Consider the following 19,362-nt stretch of genomic DNA (forward strand, 5'->3'; position numbering starts at 1 on the left):
CTTATAGATTTCTTGCCTTGTTTTATTTTAGCTCATTCATATCTGTGTGCTGCAGATTTCGGTCCAGGGCTATGAGCTGTCCCAGAAAGCCTCTGTTTGGGAAGATCCAGCGTTTCTCTTGCACGCAGCGTACGGACGACAGAAGGCTGAGGTGGTGATGAATCATCAGGAAGGCAAGGACCAATGCAGCCGAGCGACTCACACCCACAGCACAGTGCACCAACACCTTTCCTGGAAATCATTAAACACTCAAAGAAAGAGATGCTTAAAGGACAAATGACCCAACTTATATCATTACATTACACATAGTATCTGTTGCTACCTCCGGATGTCAAAGCCTGGTGAATAAACTCAGCCGCGGGGTAGAAATAGGGTGAAAGGTCAAACGTCGGCAGGTCGCTGGCTGGGACTCCATGGTACTTCACTGTGGTTCCATAGAAATCATCACTGCCCTTACAGCACAGTTTACCATGAGAGGCGTTCAGCACGTGAGTGACGCCCAGCTGCCAGAGCCCAAACTTGTCATGAGACATGACCCTGTCACATATACAACATTTCATGCATCAATAACAATCCACACACACATATAAGGTGAATTTAAATCAGCCACAGGATGCTCACATATCTCCCAGATACAGGTGCGGCCACACCTCATCTCCATGGCGACAGGAGCGTGGAGCGGAGTGTAAGACCTCCTCCAGCTCCTGGAGAGACGGGGTCTTCTCTCTCTTTTCCTCCTCCTCCTCCTTGCCAAGGTCCAACTTCTCAGTATCATATTCTCTGTCTCAACTCTCTGCCGGACATTTTCAAGTCTGAAGGTCATAAACTACTCTGTTCTGTCCCTAAAAGCTAAATGTAAGATGACTGTTGCTTCTGCTTTAGTAGCACCTCATTCCTCCTGTGAAGGTCATAAACAGGTGGTGCAATTTGACCACTCCAGTCTGCAGGCTCTCACTCAGTCTGCTACATTTCAGCTTGAGCTTTTTTATATTATTCAAACCAATAGTTCAGGAAATCTGCCTTTTCTTCTCCAGAGAAATAACATCTTTTGTGTCTTGTACCATTCTTTACCTCTATTGTCCTTGTTCCAGGCTGTAGCCTATGTCTATTTATGTATAAGTACAGTGAGAGCAATACAAAACCAGAGTCAGATTACTTGTATGTGTGAACACACATGGGGTTTTCTTTTCAAACCAGAGAGCAGGTTAAGTCAAGTTTATTTATAAAGCACATTTAAAAAAACAACTGCGATTGACCAAAGTGCTCCTCCACCACCAGCAACAGTGTGTTCCTGGTAATGAAATGAAGCCGTTGTCCTGGATGTGAGCAGCAGGTGTCAGTGTGTTTTCAGTCCCAGTCCTGCTTCAGGCCAGCAGCTCCTCTTTCCTGCTGTTGTTTACTAGGCTCTCTTCCTGTTTGCTGTTGCCTGGTTGTCAGAAGCATGTTGGCCAAGAAGCAGAAGTTCTCCACCAGTGAAGTGACACACACACAGGCAGGCTGTCTACGCCCTCAGGCAGCTCCCTCACACTGGATTTCTGGTAAGAGAGGCAACTAAAACCATTATAAGTGACTGGGAAATGACTAAATGTACTTTTTTGGGACTTCAGTTGTTCTCTATTGCACATGAACACATTCATTCCTTGGTTTCTGTGAAGAAAATTGTGTTTGAACTTAACGAACCACCATAAAAAACAAACCGGGAGTTGATGTCATGCTGCCATGAAGCAGTGTGATGTTACAATGTGGCCCTGTGCTGAACACACTGTGTGGCCTTTGTTACTGACACAAACACACACACATGCACGTCTCTTTATAGTTGTGAGGACACTCATTGACATAATGCATTCCCTAACCCCCTACCCTAGCCCTAACCATCACAACTAACCTAAACCCAACCTAAACCTAATTTTAACCCTAAAACCAAGTCTTAACTCTCAAACACAATTTGTGAGGACCAGCCAAAATGTCCTCACAACGATGGTATTGAAACAAAATTGGCCCTCATAACTATAGATAGAAGTGCGGCACACAAACACACACACTGAAGAGCTTCAGCTTTGTGTGTGTGTGTGAGTCACTGTAAGCCACCAGACAAACAGGCTGACACGGCACTTATGAATCCAACCCGCCCACCCCCCCCCCCCAAGTCAAAGCCTGAGGCCAGAGAAGCTGCAGCATGCTGCCAGTACAATCTACAGACTTTACTGTCAGAGTGATAGAAAGTTTCATAGTGTCTCTCTGGGGGGACCGAGCTGAGGTGAGTCACTTTAGCACTCACATGTCAATATGTGATCAGTTGATCAGCTTGTCACTGAATAGTTATTCTGTCAGGAGCCTTCAGAGGCAGCGACATGATCAGTGTGTTGATGGTGTAGAGCAAAGTGTGTCATCAACTCTCATGGTTTGGTTCACTGGAATATATTTACATATATTTATATTTGCATGAGTCACACCATATGACAAGAATACAACAATTCAGACTAGAAAAACATATCAGAGTAGTATTGATGTGAGCACATAACCCTCGCGCTTTTATGGTTTATTGCTTTTATTCTATATATTTGTATTTATTTGCTTTCATTTTTTATTGTTCCTGTTATTTTAGTTTTGAATTACTGCTTGTAGGTGATTCGGTATCCTTAGTGCTTTTTTTGTGTTGTATGAATAAAGTTATTATCACTATCACTATCATTATTATTATTATTATTATTATTATTATTATTATTATTATTATTATTATTATTATTATTATTATTATTATATCTATAGACATCTGATTAGTAGATTCAATCATAAATCATTGAGTTATTCATCAAGCAAAGATACCAAATATTTGATCACGTCAGCTTTTCATATGTTGGGATTAGGACTAAAACCGAATTTAATTATTTTCACAACTGATTAATCTTCTAGGGATTCTACTGATCGCTCGCTTGTTTGAGAGCAAGATTGCTATAAAACTAATAAACAGATTACTTCAAAACTTGGTGGAGTGAGGTAATCTGGGTCACGGAAGTATCCATTACATGTTAGTGCTGATCCAGATCAGAGGGAATATCCCGGAATTAATTTTCCACTTTCTTTAACATCCCGTGACAGAGACCATTTTAACATTTCTGCCATTTTCCCAGGAAATAATTCATGGATCTTGATGAAAATAATCAGGCACATTTAGAGGACTGATATCAATGAGTGTGTGAGAACTTTGGTGCAGCTTGCTTAACTTTAGGGAGACTGTTGGGCCTTGGCAGAGGTATGTGTGCTACTGAGAGCCGTTACAGTTTTAGCTGTGGTGAGGATTAGCTACCTTTTTTGGTTTTGGAAGGAGCAAAAAAATCAAGCGATTGAGAATATAATCAGCATTTTAGTGGATTATGAAAATAATCATTAGCTACAACCTAAAACAAGTGGAGTATTTCCCAGATTCAGGAATTAATCACAGAGGTGATGTGGTCTGTAGTTCAGTTCAAGTAACTACTGTAACTTCTGAAACACATGAAAGCACCACAGTGGATGTTGTGACTGATACCTCATTGTAGTCAGTGATACCTCTGGCTTTACCTTTATCTGAAAGCTGCTTACTTGGGTAGTTTTAAATCTGTGTTTACCATCCAGTCAGCATACGGGGTTATCACTCACATTCAGCCTCCAACAGCGATTCATTGGTGAACCTGGCAGACCTTTGAGCAGTGGGGAGCAGCACTGCAGTGACTTTATCAGAGAGTCAAAGGGCAATGCAAAGATTGATTCCCCAGTGCTCGACTCAAACTGCTGGAGATAAACCTACTAGGCTGCTTTTGTGTAAACCCTGAACGGTTAGTGAGTCGATTTTTTTATTATTATTTTTATTATTAAATGACACAGGTTTAACAGACAGGTCAGTCACACTTTCTTCATTGTTTCGGTTTGACACACAAATCCTTGACCTGCTTAATAAGGAGCCCGGTGTCAGCAGACAGACACTATAAGCCGCTGCTCCAGTGTTCAGTGACTGACCTGAGCGCTGATGATGTAAGAGCGCTAAGTGGCCCTTGGCATTCAGTCCTGGATCAAGTTGAATGGGAGCACAAATAATCCACCACAGCAGATTATCGCAGCACTGACTCCTGATTAGTCAGTGTTACATTTTAACCACATGCATGTCTTAACAATACTTATTTGTGATTGTGTTGTTGTGCTGATATAGTGACAGTTTTAACAATTTATCACTTGTTGTGTGATTTATTAGAGCAAAGTCCACTTGTTTGTGGTTTTGGCCCCTAAAATGTGAGAAATAAATTGTTTTTACAATTCCGACAGTAAACAAACCCAAAAATATTCAGTTTACCAGATCTTGAATATATCAACTGTGATGTTTGAGATACTGGAAAGAGGATGTTTGGAATATTTTCTCGAAAAATTGCAGATTTACTGATTAACTGACCAAAATATCTGCCTAATGATTGTCTGATCGATTTATCAATAGTTGAACCGCTAATAGATTTTGTAGGATGAAGTTAGTCAGTTTTGAATCCGGGGAAACTGTGATGATGAACAAATGTTTATCAATCACTTAAATCATACATAATGCACGATGAGCCTACAGTCACACACAATGGGTCTGAATAGGGAGGGAGTTGTGATCATTAGGATGCAAATTAGAAAATTAACTTCAATAGATTTACAGCAGATTTGCATTTAAAGACCTGGGCGGAGGGTCACAAAGACTGTAATGAAATCAAGAGGTGAAAAAGGAAGTGACTCAGTGTTATCAGATGTTGGAGAAATGTCGTCATCAGTTGAAACAGGATGTTACATCAGTCTGTACTTTCCATTATAGAGGTCATCCCTATGTCTTTGACTCATTTGAAGTGTTGTACTTGATCATTCAAGTCATTTTGCTGCTTTTCTGTCTGTGTCTGCAGTGGCATGGCTCCGTCCGAGGACAGTGTGGCTGTCTGGAGCTGTAAGCAGGTGGCCCAGTGGCTGCAGGAGGAAGGTTTTGGGGAGTATGAGGAGTTATTGTGCAGCCAGCACCGCCTGGATGGGCCCAGCCTGCTGGCTCTGACTGAGGCTGACCTGCGGGGTCCACCACTGGCCCTGAGGGTTCTTGGAGACATCAAGAGGTTAACCCTGGCACTTCGCCGGCTCCGGAGACAGAACGTGGCCGAGCTGGAGGAGCTGGGCCTGCAGCATTCAGACAGCCTCCCCTCTGGGCTCTCGTCGGGCTCCGAAGGAGGAGAGTGGGGATGTGATGGAGCAGAGAGGAGGTGTAACGGAGCTGATCACTTGTTTAATGGGACTGAGCTGCGGCTTAGGAATGGCGACAGATCTGGATACGGTTCAGGAGCGACACTGTGTCATACACACTCCAACAGGAGGTATAGGCAGCACCTGCTTGGTAGACTGGACCCAGAAGTGTGGAAGACAATCATGAGTTGCATATATGTGTTTTGTGTGTTCGGATTCACGTCTGTTGTCATGGTCTTTGTGCACGAGCGGGTCCCCGACATGAGGACATACCCACCACTGCCTGATATATTCCTGGACAGGTATACACTTCATAACTTTTGTCTGTATTCCACTGATAATCACCAGTATATATCTATTTTAAGATTATATTTTATTAAAATAGATGTTTTGTATTTTCACAGCGTTCCAAGAATACCCTGGGCTTTTGCAATGGCCGAAGCTTGTGGCCTCATCCTGTGTTATATGTTTATGTTGATCCTGCTGCTTCACAAACACAGGTACTGTAGTCCACTGGTCCACGTATTCTCACCACTGATAGTGTATTGTAACAGTGTAGAGTGTGATGGATCTATCTATCATTTATCAATCTATTAATGTATCTTTCCACATGAACGTTATGAATATGTTTCAAGTCCAGACTCTGTTTTGTGTCTCTGTTTTTTAGATCCATTCTCTTCAGGCGGCTGTGTTCTTTAATAGGAACTGTGTTTCTGCTTCGTTGCTGCACCATGTTTGTCACCTCGCTCTCCGTGCCCGGGCAGCACCTGAAGTGTGCCAGCAAGGTGAGGAGGACACACCCGAGCTTCAGTGCAGATAAGATCATGTTGGCCATTCTCCAGTCTTGAGTAGTCAGCTATTATTTTCCTCAGCTCTCAGCAGTTGTTACAGATTATCTTGACTCTGTCTCCACCCTTTGTAAACCGATGACCAGCTGACTGATAACTGGAGGCTCTTGTTTCCACAGACATACGGTGATATCTGGGAGAAGATACAAAGGGCGTTAGCGATCTGGAGTGGGTTTGGCATGACCCTGACTGGTGTGCAAACATGTGGAGACTACATGTTCAGCGGACACACGGTTGTCATAACAATGCTCAACTTTTTTGTAACTGAATGTGAGTGTTTATACTTTTACTTTCCTTTAGTTACAGAATTGATAGCTTTAGAATATACGTGACAGTTGTTAGAGGATAGAACAAACATTATTCTCCATTATGTTTGTTAGAATATTCCAATGAAAATATTGTATTCTCCTACAGTGAAAAAGTTTTTAAACACATGGACATTGTAATATTATAAACATATTCACCGTACGTGGATAACCCTGCAAACTAATGCCAGTCTGGAAAAAACGGATACTAACAACTAGAGTTTGTGATGTCACAAATCTTAAACACGAATCCTGTCAACTTAAAGGTAGAGCTGGTAAAGGCTCCTCGACCGCTGTGAAGCTGGGGAGACAGGGAGAAGAGGAAGGAAGGTGTATTCAAGACATATTAATGCCATGAGGGGAATTTCTTTAATGACAAACCTTTTGGAAATGTAATTAATGTAATTAAGACAAACTCAAACAGTTTTAGAGGATGTGATAAGCTGCTGGGGTGGGGCTTCATATGTTAGCACGTCTCTTCATACTTTCTGATTACACATCCCATTGGATCCTGTTGTAGAAATAAGTTATTTTTTAAATGTTTGCAATTACAGAATTTCTGTTCTTAATGTGTAAGTAAGAAAGTAATCCCAAACAAATGATTTGCTGCTGCTTGAGTGAACTTTTTTTTTTATTTTTTAAATGAACCTGTCAGACTGCACAAACACTAGCGCTTCATTTGGCCTTTATTTCAACCAAACTTGTTCTTTAACGCTTCCTTTCAATTGCAGACACGCCACGAACCTGGAACCTGATTCACACCATCTCCTGGGTGCTTAACCTGTTTGGCATCTTCTTCATCCTGGCAGCCCACGAGCATTACTCAATCGACGTGTTCATCGCCTTCTACATCACCACCCGCCTCTTCCTCTACTACCACACTCTAGCCAACACCCGTGCCTACCAACACAGCCGGCGAGCACGCATCTGGTTCCCCATGTTCTCCTTCTTCGAGTTCAATGTGAACGGACCCGTCCCCAACCAGTATAACTGGCCGTTCAACAAACCCGCCTTCATGAAGACTCTGATTGGATAGAGTAAGACGTTCAGAGAGCTGCAGCTGCTGTGTGCATGGGCTGTAACATTTACAGCCTGAATTAGAGACTTTATACTTGACATGCTGCTTCTTATCTTCTGTTTTACCTCATTCGCATGAATCTTTATTTTGTTAAATAATCGGATGTTTGAAACCTCTTGTAGAAACACAATGTGTTGGTTTTACACTGTTGCTTTAATGGACACATGCTAAAGCAATAATTTCTCACCTAACAAGAGCAAACTTTAAATCTATTCCTTTTAATTTTTTTCTGAGATTAAACTTTACACTGCTGCATAAAGTAAAAGAAATGTGGTTTACTGCAGGTACAGACATTTCCTTTAATCCATATTTGCCTTGAAATAATCACTTTGATTATACATATTCCACTTTTGGGATGTCTAAGGTTCACTAGTGGTTTGTGTTGGGTTTTTTACTCAATATTTAATTTGGGAACTTATCAGCGGACAGCGGTCACACACTTGTAATGAAGATCGATGCTGTAATAAAGATTACTTCTTTCAATCTTTGAAAGTTGACATAACGACAGTTTAAATGTTGTTTTGCTGGAAACGGATGTGACACCAGTTTGGTCGCTGCTATCTAAGGAAGAACGTTTATTTTGATGGTGCAACAGGAAAAACGCGTCCTGGTCTGTACTGACAGACCAGGGCGTTTCAGTCACTCAGATAAAAACTGTTTATTTGTTTCATTCACACTTAATTTTTCAATTTATTTTTCAAAACTTTTTTAGTATTCGTTGGTGTCAGCTCTGGGACACTACACTGAGCTTCCTATACATTCGCAACTTATCCAAACCAAATATCTGAACATCTTTTGCAATGTTCAATTTTGCCAGTGAGCCTGTTTGTTTACAGGGCGCTAATGATGAAGCTGGGGTTTGTTTAAGCCTCTGTCGTCCAGTTTCTCTCTCTTGCACAAAGACTGACTTCTCATTTATACAACTGAGGACAAACAGTTAGATAACAAAGAATAAAAAGAAAAATACTTTGTTGTTTAGGATCTCCTGGTCGATCCAAACTATATTTTTTAATAATCGTTTACAGTTTGATGTTTTATTTTTAATGCAAGTGTTCTGCCGGCTTTTTGGCTTTACAATAAAAGTTTACAGAAAAAGAAATCAGTTTTTAAGTTTCAGGCTGTTTTTTTCAATGAATAATTTGTTGTATTTGTTTGATAAAGGGGATTTTTGCTTCCTTGTGAGATTGTTAAATGAACGTGTTCATGGTCTGTGAAAATATCATGATTAAGTGAGGTGTGTCTTTAATGTGTTTAAAGCTTTACAAATATTCCTCACCTTAAAGCAAATATCCCTATCACATCACTATGCAGATATTATCATAGTGCAGGGGGCACACCTCTAATATAAAGCCAACATTAGAGTCAGTTCGTATGCACATCACCTTCCCTTAGACTGGTTCACATCACATCTGAGAATGGTACGTATTTTACAACATTTTACAAATCTCAATTCTTTTCATCGACCGGTTTTAGTCATCGATCATGTTTTAAGTTTTTAACTCGAGGACATTTTTTGATATTTTCACAAATTTCCCAGGGATAAATTCATGGATCTTGATGTAGAAAAAATTGTTCTTTGAAATCGCTGCACGTGATTTCTATGAACGTCTGCAGCTTCATTGGATTTAAGGGACTATTGGGTCTTGGTGGAAGCATGAGCTTTACTTTGTGTCTAAATATCAACTAAGATGTGGATAAATAATGTATACTAGGCTTTTAAGACATCATTGTTGAACTTTATATTTCATGGTCAAAAATTGCATGGTTAATAAAAATTTTAAAATAAATGAAAATATTATTTTCATTAGTAGCAGTGGTTGTAGTGGTACTTGCAGTGCTGGTGGTGGCAGTGTAAGAAGAAAAAAAAAAGATTTGGACACTGAAATACTGAAAAGGATAAATTAATTTGTAAAAACAAAAACATACACAGAACGATTAAGATTTTTTCTCAAATTAAAATATTACAGATAATATTATTTTTAAGTTGCTTCTGTTTCTGCTGCTAACCTTTGTCAAGGAATAACCCTTTATTTACTAACGGTGTTGTATGTTCCTGGCATAATATAAAAAGTCACAGTATCATATATGATGATGGCAAACTACAGTTTTGTACATGCAAAATAGCCAAAATGTTCAAGTGTACTGACACTGACAGAGTGTTTTATTGTATTCCTTTTAGGGGATTTGTATTCTTGTCAAGAAAAAGGTGAATAGGTGACAATGAAACCATGAATAACTGATTCCCTTCCAGTCCTCCAGAGATCTTAAAAGGATGTGCTGTATAAATGAAGTTAATTAACGAGAACTGCATGAATACATTACATAGACCATAAAACATTCACCATGTGCACCTTTGGGATTTATTCCCTCTTGTAGGCTTTGCTCCGCGTGATTGTTTGTCTTCTGGGACTGGTTGTCCTGTGCCACTCTGACTGCACCTTCGTAGAATTAGTCATCACAGATGTGAACAACCCCCCAAATGGTGAGTCGGCTATAACAGCAACAGTGTAAAGTTGAAACTTTCTTTCTGCTAGAAGTTGTAAAAATGATAGCATTCAGTTCTTCTTCATCGAGTGTTACTGTATCATCCATCTGTTGTGGGTTTCCTTAACACCTTTCAGTTCACTCAAGCACAGTGTGACTGTTGGGTCGACTGCTCCTCTGAACTGTGGTTTCTTCTTTCTTCACATGCAGGGTGCGTGGATCAGGACGGAACGCACAAGGACTTTGACACTGAGTGGGTCACAGACTGCGTGGCATACTCCTGCACAAGTGAAGGATTGAGCTCCTGTAACCTGTAAGACTTTCATGCCTTGATTTACAATCATGAAAACTTTGATTTTTCCTTGACAAACAGGTTTTCTGGGCTTCATTTCAAGGTATTTCTGAGGGAAATGTAATAAATTGGATTTATGGGGGCGGTTAGACCTTCTTAGACTGACAAATCATATTGATAAATAAATGAGATGTCTCTCACGTTTCCACCAGCGCATGACTTTCATGATCAGGTGTGTTTTAAACTAGTGGCCAGGGAGGTCTGTTTGCAGGTCAGGTCAGCCAAAGGTCACACAGACAAATATCCCAAAACAGGTTCTTTGCAGAGGAGAAATGCAGGGAGACAGCTGCATGCTGCGTGTTCTTCCATACAGGGCACCGTGGTGATCTCTGGTTTTAGTACACAGCTGATTCTGCTTCAGGCAGATGGTGATGTGTGTCGATAAGTCTCAGTGTGTGCACTGATGAGAATTAAATCAGATGTTTATGAAAATTACTCCCGTAATATAGATCTAAGACATATGACATTCCATTTCCTTTGGTTTTTCACATGACCAAGTCAGCACACCAATTTTCATTAAGATCTGTGACAGTGCTGCTGAAAAGCATGATCATTTGTCATGGAATGACCCAAATCCTATTATTTATTATTCAAACTACAAGTGGAACCTCTAAACCTAAAAGTGTAGTGAAGTCAAATTTCAGCTCTATGCTCATTAAAACATATTGATATTATATCATATCTCTATGCGACACCAGCGGTGGATCTACGATTATTCTAGATCAGGCAATTATATGTCTAACATTCATGCACAGTCCCTGATTCAGTAAGATGAACATTTAAGTAATTCCTGGTTTACTGTTAGCTCTCTAGCTTTGAGCAAAGCCACACATCATTTAATGTATTTTGAAAAAGGTTGCTTGTTGTGTACTTTAAAATAGCTTAGAAATAAAAATGTCTCGACTTATTGTCTTATTTATTTTTACTATTGTTTGTATGTGACTAGTTTATTTATTTGGTTCTTCAGGGGCCAATCAGATTTCAGTTGGGGCAAGTGCCCTCCTGAACCCACCACTGGATCCAACACTACAATTATATAAATATATACTGTTTCTTTCTCAAATCGTGCAGGGAGCACCAGGGGCATTTTAGAGGATTTTTGGGTCCCCAGGCTAGAAGGACCACGGGGGCCCTATACAATTGTTGCTTTGGACAAATATAATCAGCCGTTTTCTCAGTTCTTGGCCTCAGGCAATTACCTGCCTTGACTACCCTGTTGCAACACCCATGAGGAGCACCAGTGAGAAATGAGAAGTAATGTTGAATATATATTAAATAAAAGACACAAATAGGTCCTTTGAGTTAGTGGTTGAATTGGGAATAATAATACTCTGATACAAAAAAAAGCCCAAAAGATATACTAAATCTTCCCTCTCCCTGATTTGGCACGGACCAGCCTCTTTTTGGCCCCAGAGAAAAACTAGAACAACCATGCACTTTCTCATCCCATTCCTTATAACCGCCACATTTAGTGCAAAACCATTCCAAGAAGGTCATTTGTTTTGTTTTGTTTTTCTTTTCACCGTAATAATCATCTTTGGTGTTTCTCAGGCTCCCTTCTCCAGCCGAGGTGGAAGTCAGTGACGAGTGTGAGCTGATTGTGAATGAGCAAGAATGTTCTTCCAAGGTGGTGCTGAAGTCAGACAATACAAAGGAGTGTTCGCCCAACTAAACACACACCTAACAACATGACCTACACACTGGCAATAGGTCTTGTTACACATTTGATCAGCTATAGGGGTTTATGGAGCGGAAATACATTAAATCACCAATAAACAAAGATGAATCAACCTTGCCCTTGCTTTGAATAAAGTTAAAAACCTGCTACCATTCTATTTCTATTTGTCTACTCTTTGTCTCTTAAACACTCACTTGCAGCAGGTGACATTTTCAGGATGTAATTGAATGAATTCACCACTGTGTGACAGCAGAGCCTGTTGCTCAGAGGGTCTCTGTCACCCAAAGGGCTCCAACAGCCCAATAATAGCCACGCTCCTCCAGCCGCTGCCTCTGACAGCAAGGTTCTGATGTCTTAGCTCCTTCTCCAATTCTCATCTCTGTGGATTTGAACCCGTACATCAGAGTTTAATTTTCTCTGTCATCCTGGCAGCACAGAGACGCTCCACTCTGCCAGCGCACCATGTAAGTGCTTTATTTTCACTCACTGTAATGGTTTGTTGGCGAGGAAAATTCTTTTATTTGTTCATCACTTATGAAATTCCTTCTGTATTATCTCTTTCTGTTGGGTCCACACATATTATGCTATATATATACATCTTCCTCAGCAAATGGTTTTGAATGATGTCTTCAAACAATAGCAGTCTGGAAGCCATCTCATACAACATGCATCCAAATTTCAGTGGGTAAACTGCAGCAGGAAAAGAACAAAAAGGGGGGAAATGATCTATCTGTATTCATCAATGTTTAATTTACAGTGGGGAAATGTGGTTGGAACCAATGTTCACATGTTGTTGCCGTGGTCTCGGGAGGAATCACCCACACTTCCTGACACCCCCAACAGAGAATAATGAGGCTGGAGTCATTATCTCAGGTTGAGCACACCACAGTGCCTGCTGCCGTTATCCTGCTCCTCTGCTTGAAGAGGAGAACGCTGAGAAGAACTGTTTCCGACTGCATGCATCTGGAAACACTGAATGGATTTGAATGAATGAATGAATGATTGAATGAATGAATGGGAATGAATTTAGAACAGATTCCAACAAATTGTCATGTTCACCAGTTGTCTCTTGCAGCAGTATTAAAAAGGGGGATATTCATTTTTTTTCACAAATGTAATACAGTAAAATCAGCAACACTATTTATAGGCATATACACAATTTACATAAATATATACAGTATGTATCGAGGGGGCTCAGTAGGGGGCTTTCTCTGTATGTGCAAGATGTCTTTTTGTGATTTACATTTTTGACACTCTTTTGCACATTTTCAGTATAATTCTCAAATTAAATAAAAAAACACGACTGACATAAAACATCAATCAATTTTCCCAACATTTTACTCAAATGTACATTTATCGCATTTAATCCTGTAAAAACACAATGTGGTCTAGGGGAAATGTGGCCATTCTCTCACTTCATTATTTCTGTCATGGATGGAGGAAACTTCACTCAGGGAAAATAGCAGAATATGATGGGCAGTGCAGTGCCAGGTCACAGTGTTCCTTATCCTGCAGAGATTTTGCTCAGGAGGGGAACTCACACACACAACTACTACACCTGCTGGATGTGCATCATCCAGTGTCACATCACATAACGTGCCAGCTTCAAATTTGCTTATTAATCACTTTTTTATTCTGTTTTTTCTGCCATTAACCGTTCCTCTGATGTGTTACAGGTGACATTGTCAAAAAAACTGTCTTTTCTCCCTGAAGGAAAATGGATCGCTGCTGTGGCACCCTGCCTGCAGCTCACTTACCACAGTGCCAGAGTATGTTAGTAATGATGCGGTGTGAAGGGACTGAGAGCTAAGAGTGTGTACCATCAGTAGGAAATGACAGGCTTGTTTCCTTTGCAATGCTGGTTTTCACAGTAGAGGTTTCGGGGGCGGGGGGGCCAGAATCCATTTTTAGGAATCTGACAATGCCGTGCCCTTTCACTTCGACGTACTACATAATTTATTGTGCACTGGAACTGGAGGTCTGTGATCAAACGTATGCATAGTAATCTTACTGTCATTACGTTCATTCTTGCAGCCTGACTGGAGGACTCATTTGTGGGCGGGAGCTGACAGATCTAAGATCTTAAAATGTGTAAATAAAGAGGGAGAGAGGGATTGCTACTGTACAACGAAGAACTGACACAAATCCATGCAGCTGTACTGGTGCTTGTTATAAAATTCAGATTATTCTGTGAACATTTTCATTCTGTCAGTGTCAATTCTGTAAGGATGTAAAGTATTTACACATCAAAGTCAAATATCAGCTGAATTTATCTTAACTTATGACAAAAGGTAAAGAATCACCAAAGTTATTACAATGTATCCCACATGGGAACATAAATATCCGAACAAAATTTCATTCAAAAGATTTTTTTATAAATTAAACAACAATATGCACATCCTGCAAAAAAAAATTTTGTTGTGGTTTCTTGATTAACAAAATATGACAGCCGCTTGAAAAACATTAGGTAAGGAAGAAGAAGAAGAAGAAGAAGAAGTAGAAGAAGAAGAAGAAGAAGAAGAAGAAGAAGAAGAAGAAGAAGAAGAAGAAGAAGAAGAAGAAGAAGAAGAAGAAGAAGAAGAAGAAGAAGAAGAAGATGGAGCCTTGTGCTCAAAATGTCTCGTCAGCGAATAAAATCCTCTTATGAAAGTTTCTAGGTCTGTACATGTTCTCCCTTTTTTTAAAAGAACAACATTTTAACCAGAAAATTATGGGAAAACAACATGCACATCCAATTAAAAATTATATTTGATGGTTGCTAGAAATATCAAAGAACATTAGAAAAAAGGGCGAAAATCCTTTTTCTCCTGGTCTTTTTATCAGGAGAAAAACATCATAAGAAGAAGGTGCCTCATGCTCAGTATTTTCACTACGGCCAATAAAATCCTTTAACTGGAGCTACTACGTGTGCGGATGTTCCCTTTTTGTTCGACCATACACTGTGAATAAAAACAGATGACATGGCTCCAGTTCCTCATTATCCAGAAATGAAGATAAAATATCCTGGCAGTGGATATGAATGCCACCATCTTGCTCAGAGCCATAGTCTGTGTAGTAACAAGGTCCCATAGATACACACACCCAATCAATCATGAGTCAGTCTCAGCTGTCAATCATGACATGAATTCACCTCGTTTTTATAGCATTGAATAACATTAACACTTGGGCAAATAATATTGTGATAAAAACTACCTTAAAAGACAGAAACCATCTTTGAGAAAAATTGCTTATGTTGCTACTTTGACTTTTTGGTTTGGTCCATGTCCCACCTGCTAACATGGAGGAGACGGACTCGTTCCGACTTTGTTGCATTCACAAGCTTTTCAAAGTTTTTGTTCCAACTTGAGATGTTGTTTAAGTGAATTTTTTGGGATTATTCTGTCATGAGCGCACATTTATACTTTACTCTGACCAATACTGCTGCCGGCCACCAGGTAGAAATTGAGACACTTTGGCTTCTCTTTTGGTGAGGCATCATGCTGACCATCTTTATATACAGTCAATGGGCTGGCATGACGACAATAGAGCATGATGTATGATAACAATGCTTTATTGAACCTTATTGAACTGCAGAAGGTTCTCACATGTTGCATCTTTCCTCAGATTAATTCCTCCTCAGAGACAAGATGAACTTCTCTTGACTCTGTACCTCTGTCAGAATAACAATGCCATTCTGAATGACGAAATTATTTTCTTCTAAAATTTTTTTTTGTCTTTCTCTCCGTGTGTGTGTGTTCTGTCTCTCTTTGTCACAGATGCATGTTTACAGAGGGCTGGGATGGACAGTTTGATCCTGGAGGCTGGTGACACTGAAGTCCTGGCGAGATGTCCTTGAGTGGCAACACAAGCCAGTCTCCTCCGCCGCCGCCGACAGCTCTGCCCCTGCCCTTGAACGGCTCCACCTCACCGCTCTCCCTACCAGTGGAAGAGGGAAGCAGCAGTCACGAGTCTGTGCAATGGCCAGGGAACGAGTCCCAGCTCCTCTCCAACATCTTTGTTCTCGGGCACGATGAGCAGTGCCATATGTCTCCTGTTCTCACGGGGGGTCTTGTGGTTTTATACAGCATCACAATGGTGCTGGGGCTGGTGGGTAACTTCGGCCTCATCTGCATCATCACCCGTCGGAGGGAGAAAGTCAACGTCACCAGCATTTTCATCTGCAACCTGTCCTTCTCTGACATTCTGGTGTGCGTCTTCTGCCTGCCTTTCACTGTCATATACACGATCATGGATCACTGGGTGTTCGGGTCTCTGTTGTGTCGCCTGGTGCCGTTCATCCAGTGCGTATCTGTGACGGTGTCCGTGCTGTCCCTCGTGTTCATCGCCCTGGAAAGACATCAGCTCATCATTAACCCATCCGGGTGGAAGCCGAGCGTTCCTCAGGCGTACACGGTACTCGTTCTCATTTGGATTCTGGCCTGTTTGACTTCTACCCCCTTCTTGGTCTTTCAGCTGCTCACGAATGAGCCCTACAATAATGTGATCCTGCCCCAGTCTCCACTTCATCACTGGGCCTCCCCTCAGGCTCACCTCAATGCATCACTGCCTCAACCTGCCTCTTACACATACAAAAACTCATCTGTGCCTCCAGGTTCATATCACACCCTCTTGTCTTATGTCCCCACGATTCCACACATGGAGGCCTGTCTGGAGCACTGGCCGTCCCCGCAGCACAGGCTCGCCTACACCACCTGGCTCCTGCTGTTCCAGTACTGCGGCCCGCTGTTGCTGGTGCTGCTCTGTTACGTTAGAGTTTTCGTGCGCCTTCGTCATCGCAAAGAAATGCTCGACCGTGCCAGGACCCCCGAGAGCCATCGCATTACCAACAGCCGGCGCATCAACATCATGCTGGTCGCCCTCATAACGGCCTTTGCTCTTTGCTGGCTGCCACTCACCATCTTTAATGTGGTGTCCGACTGGAACCAGGATGCTCTGCCCATCTGCCACCACAACCTGCTCTTCTCCCTCTGCCACCTGCTGGCCATGTCCTCCACCTGCATCAACCCCATCATCTACGGCTTCCTCAACTCCAACTTCAAGCAGGAGGTGAGGGAGGTGCTCCTGCACTGCCGCTGCCACCCGCTGGAGGAGGAGTGTGAGCAGTTCCCCATGTCCATTGTGCACATGGAAATGTCCCGCACCTCTGTGCCTCTCGCCTGCATGAGCAACTCTGTGTGACTTCAATGCTGCAGCCTACAGGACACTGCTGAATTGTAAACTGTAAAGATGTAGCTCTGACCTCTGCCATTTGTTTGACCTTTTAATGGCAGTGCAACAGGTTTGATAGTGATGCAACATGTGCAACATTGATGTCATGGGTTTGAATTGACGTGTGCAGTACAATGTTAGTTTATCTTATTCTGTAGTAATTCATTATTGGAGTGTGTTGACGTTAAAAATGTACATATTCAAAAGAATTTGTTACTTAAAATAATATGTAATTGTATCCTATACCTCATACTATTTGAAGCGTAACTATGTATTGTACATTTGTTTTGCAGTTAGTATGAAATTGACATATTTTACCATTTTATACAAACAAGAAATTATTGCCTCCCCAAGGAGGTTGTCATTGCTGTTTGACTTGTTGCAGAATTAATCAAAAACTAATGAATCAATGTTATTGAAATTTATTCGAAGGGTGGAATATGGGCCAAGGAAGAACCAAATGACTGTTGGAGCAGAGTCATTTAAGGGTGTGGATCCAGGGATTTTTGCATTTTTCAACATGAAATAATCTTTATGAAAAAAATCCACCATGCCAAGGGGACCAACATCTATAAGTGTGTACAGCTTGGTCCATCAAGGAGGTTGTTTTAGTCTGCGTTGGATTGGTTGTTAGTTCGCAAGATTACGCAACAATTACTCAAACAATTTCCATGAATTCCAAAAATCAAACACAGACTCCAGAGCTAATGATTTTAAAAGAGGTTTTATAAGGAGAATGTTTTCTCATTCATTTCGTCATGGAATTGTGTGTATTGAAAAAAAAGAGTACATTTTGTTCCAAATGAGACACGTGTAAAATAATTCCTGAGAGTAGACTGCTGCTGCTGTATTTCTCACATTTTATCACTACTTTTGTATTTATGCCATTTGTGCTGTGACATCAGTGTTTGAGCTTAGTGAAGACAAACACAGGGACCAATTGTGTTCTGTGGATATTATGACTTATAGAGATAAAATGTAATAAAGATTGTTCAATTATACTGAAGAAGGGTTTAATAAATAAAAAATGTCTAATGTGTTTATGTGAGGCTTTTAACGTATATTAAAATGTGTACCTGATGCACTATCATGAACACTGTGGTAAATAGTTATGAGGTCTTAGTTCTCAGATGACACCTCACATGTGCAGCCATGCAGATCACATAACACTGTCCGTCTGATCAATGTTCCCTTATGGTTGCACATGTGGGCGACTGTGTAGTCAATTAGTTTGTGCCTGTTTTAATAACCTCAGTGGCAGGATTCATAGTGGCTGTATTTAAATTGACAAAAAAAATTTAAATTCTACCTTTCATGCCTAATTTTCTTCTCTGTTATATTATGATAAGATAGCAAATGTTTCCCTGGCTGAATGGTGAAATAACACTGCAAGGCTAATTGGAATTTGACTAACGCTTTCGAGATTTGATTGTTTGGAAGTTTATCTCCAAAACAACACTGAAACATGCATATTGTTTGACTTATCAGGTTTAATTCTGGTTTATTAATAGGGTTTATTAAAATAATGTGTGACAGATTTAAGAAAGTTCACAGAGCACACAAACAATTACCTGCACACCATCCAAGTTCTTTGTTCGATCTAATGAAGTGACGCTGAAACGAGTTTCCTGCAGAATCCAGGAAAAAACATCCTGCTCAGTTTTGTTGGATTAACGAGATAGCTCAAAATCCTTGCATTCTCCGTTTGAACAATTTCGTCCTGAGGAGTCTTTGCAAAGCTCACAAGTAGGAACATTGTCATGTTTATCACTAAACTACACAGGCAAGATATGTTGTCTTTATGCTCTCATAGTGGCCAAATGAGAGCTTCTCTTCTGAATTAATAACTCAGAAAAAACAAGAGCTGACGTTTTCCCTATGAAAACCTTCCTCAGAATTCTTAGATCATATTTTCGTTAATTCTCTCAAGCTAATGCATTCCATACTTTTTCAAGTTTTTTGTTTTCATCTGTCACATGCAGTTAACACAGGGTCAACGGTACAATGAAAGGTGTTGGACAAGAAGGCACCGGCCAGCTCTGCAGTGCAACAGTTAAATTAAAATAAAAACAAGGTGGAAGGAGCTTACTATGAAAAAAAGTTAAATACAATACAATAGAAAACTAAAACTATATACATTGAAAGGTGCAGATTAAATAACAACTTTAATGTTGAATGAG

General features: G+C 40.7%; 4 protein-coding genes across 4 annotated transcripts; 3 read left to right on the top strand and 1 right to left on the bottom strand.

Moving 5' to 3' along the window:
* Positions 1-22: 22 nt before the first annotated feature.
* Positions 23-1,875, bottom strand: LOC133021012 (dual specificity protein phosphatase 13A-like). The gene is made up of 4 exons (XM_061087783.1): positions 1,861-1,875; positions 622-761; positions 323-537; positions 23-231 (listed from the first exon to the last, which is right to left on the bottom strand). The coding sequence occupies exons 1-4, from the start codon at positions 1,873-1,875 to the stop codon at positions 23-25; spliced, it is 579 nt and encodes a 192-aa protein (XP_060943766.1).
* On the top strand, positions 1,443-8,559 carry LOC133020248 (sphingomyelin synthase-related protein 1-like). The gene is made up of 6 exons (XM_061086742.1): positions 1,443-1,538; positions 4,905-5,531; positions 5,634-5,729; positions 5,897-6,014; positions 6,197-6,347; positions 7,114-8,559. Exons 2-6 carry the CDS (start codon positions 4,909-4,911, stop codon positions 7,416-7,418), a joined length of 1,293 nt encoding a protein of 430 aa, XP_060942725.1. The 5' UTR covers positions 1,443-1,538; positions 4,905-4,908; the 3' UTR covers positions 7,419-8,559.
* Positions 8,560-8,853: 294 nt separating this feature from the next.
* si:ch73-288o11.4 (beta-microseminoprotein J1) lies at positions 8,854-11,968 on the top strand. Its single transcript, XM_061086775.1, has 4 exons — positions 8,854-8,878; positions 9,837-9,942; positions 10,155-10,257; positions 11,848-11,968. The coding sequence occupies exons 1-4, from the start codon at positions 8,876-8,878 to the stop codon at positions 11,966-11,968; spliced, it is 333 nt and encodes a 110-aa protein (XP_060942758.1). The 5' UTR covers positions 8,854-8,875.
* A 3,831-nt stretch (positions 11,969-15,799) lies between these two features.
* On the top strand, positions 15,800-17,152 carry npy4r (neuropeptide Y receptor Y4). The gene has a single exon (XM_061086740.1). It carries the CDS (start codon positions 15,800-15,802, stop codon positions 17,150-17,152), a length of 1,353 nt encoding a protein of 450 aa, XP_060942723.1.
* The last annotated feature ends 2,210 nt before the right edge of the window (positions 17,153-19,362 follow it).

The sequence above is a fragment of the Limanda limanda genome, chromosome 15 (genome assembly GCF_963576545.1).
Source record: "Limanda limanda chromosome 15, fLimLim1.1, whole genome shotgun sequence".
Lineage (NCBI taxonomy): Eukaryota > Metazoa > Chordata > Actinopteri > Pleuronectiformes > Pleuronectidae > Limanda > Limanda limanda.

Coding starts and splice junctions, on each gene's coding strand:
- si:ch73-288o11.4 (XM_061086775.1), top strand. Junction 9,943..10,154: donor TGTGAACAACCCCCCAAATG/GTGAGTCGGCTA, acceptor CTTCACATGCAG/GGTGCGTGGATCAGGACGGA. Junction 10,258..11,847: donor GGATTGAGCTCCTGTAACCT/GTAAGACTTTCA, acceptor GGTGTTTCTCAG/GCTCCCTTCTCCAGCCGAGG.
- npy4r (XM_061086740.1), top strand. CDS start 15,800: ATGTCCTTGAGTGGCAACACAAGCCAGTCTCCTCCGCCGCCGCCGACA.
- LOC133021012 (XM_061087783.1), bottom strand. Junction 538..621: donor CACCTGTATCTGGGAGATAT/GTGAGCATCCTG, acceptor TATATGTGACAG/GGTCATGTCTCATGACAAGT. Junction 232..322: donor CCAGGCTTTGACATCCGGAG/GTAGCAACAGAT, acceptor AATGATTTCCAG/GAAAGGTGTTGGTGCACTGT.
- LOC133020248 (XM_061086742.1), top strand. CDS start 4,909: ATGGCTCCGTCCGAGGACAGTGTGGCTGTCTGGAGCTGTAAGCAGGTG. Junction 5,532..5,633: donor CCTGATATATTCCTGGACAG/GTATACACTTCA, acceptor GTATTTTCACAG/CGTTCCAAGAATACCCTGGG. Junction 5,730..5,896: donor CTGCTGCTTCACAAACACAG/GTACTGTAGTCC, acceptor TCTGTTTTTTAG/ATCCATTCTCTTCAGGCGGC.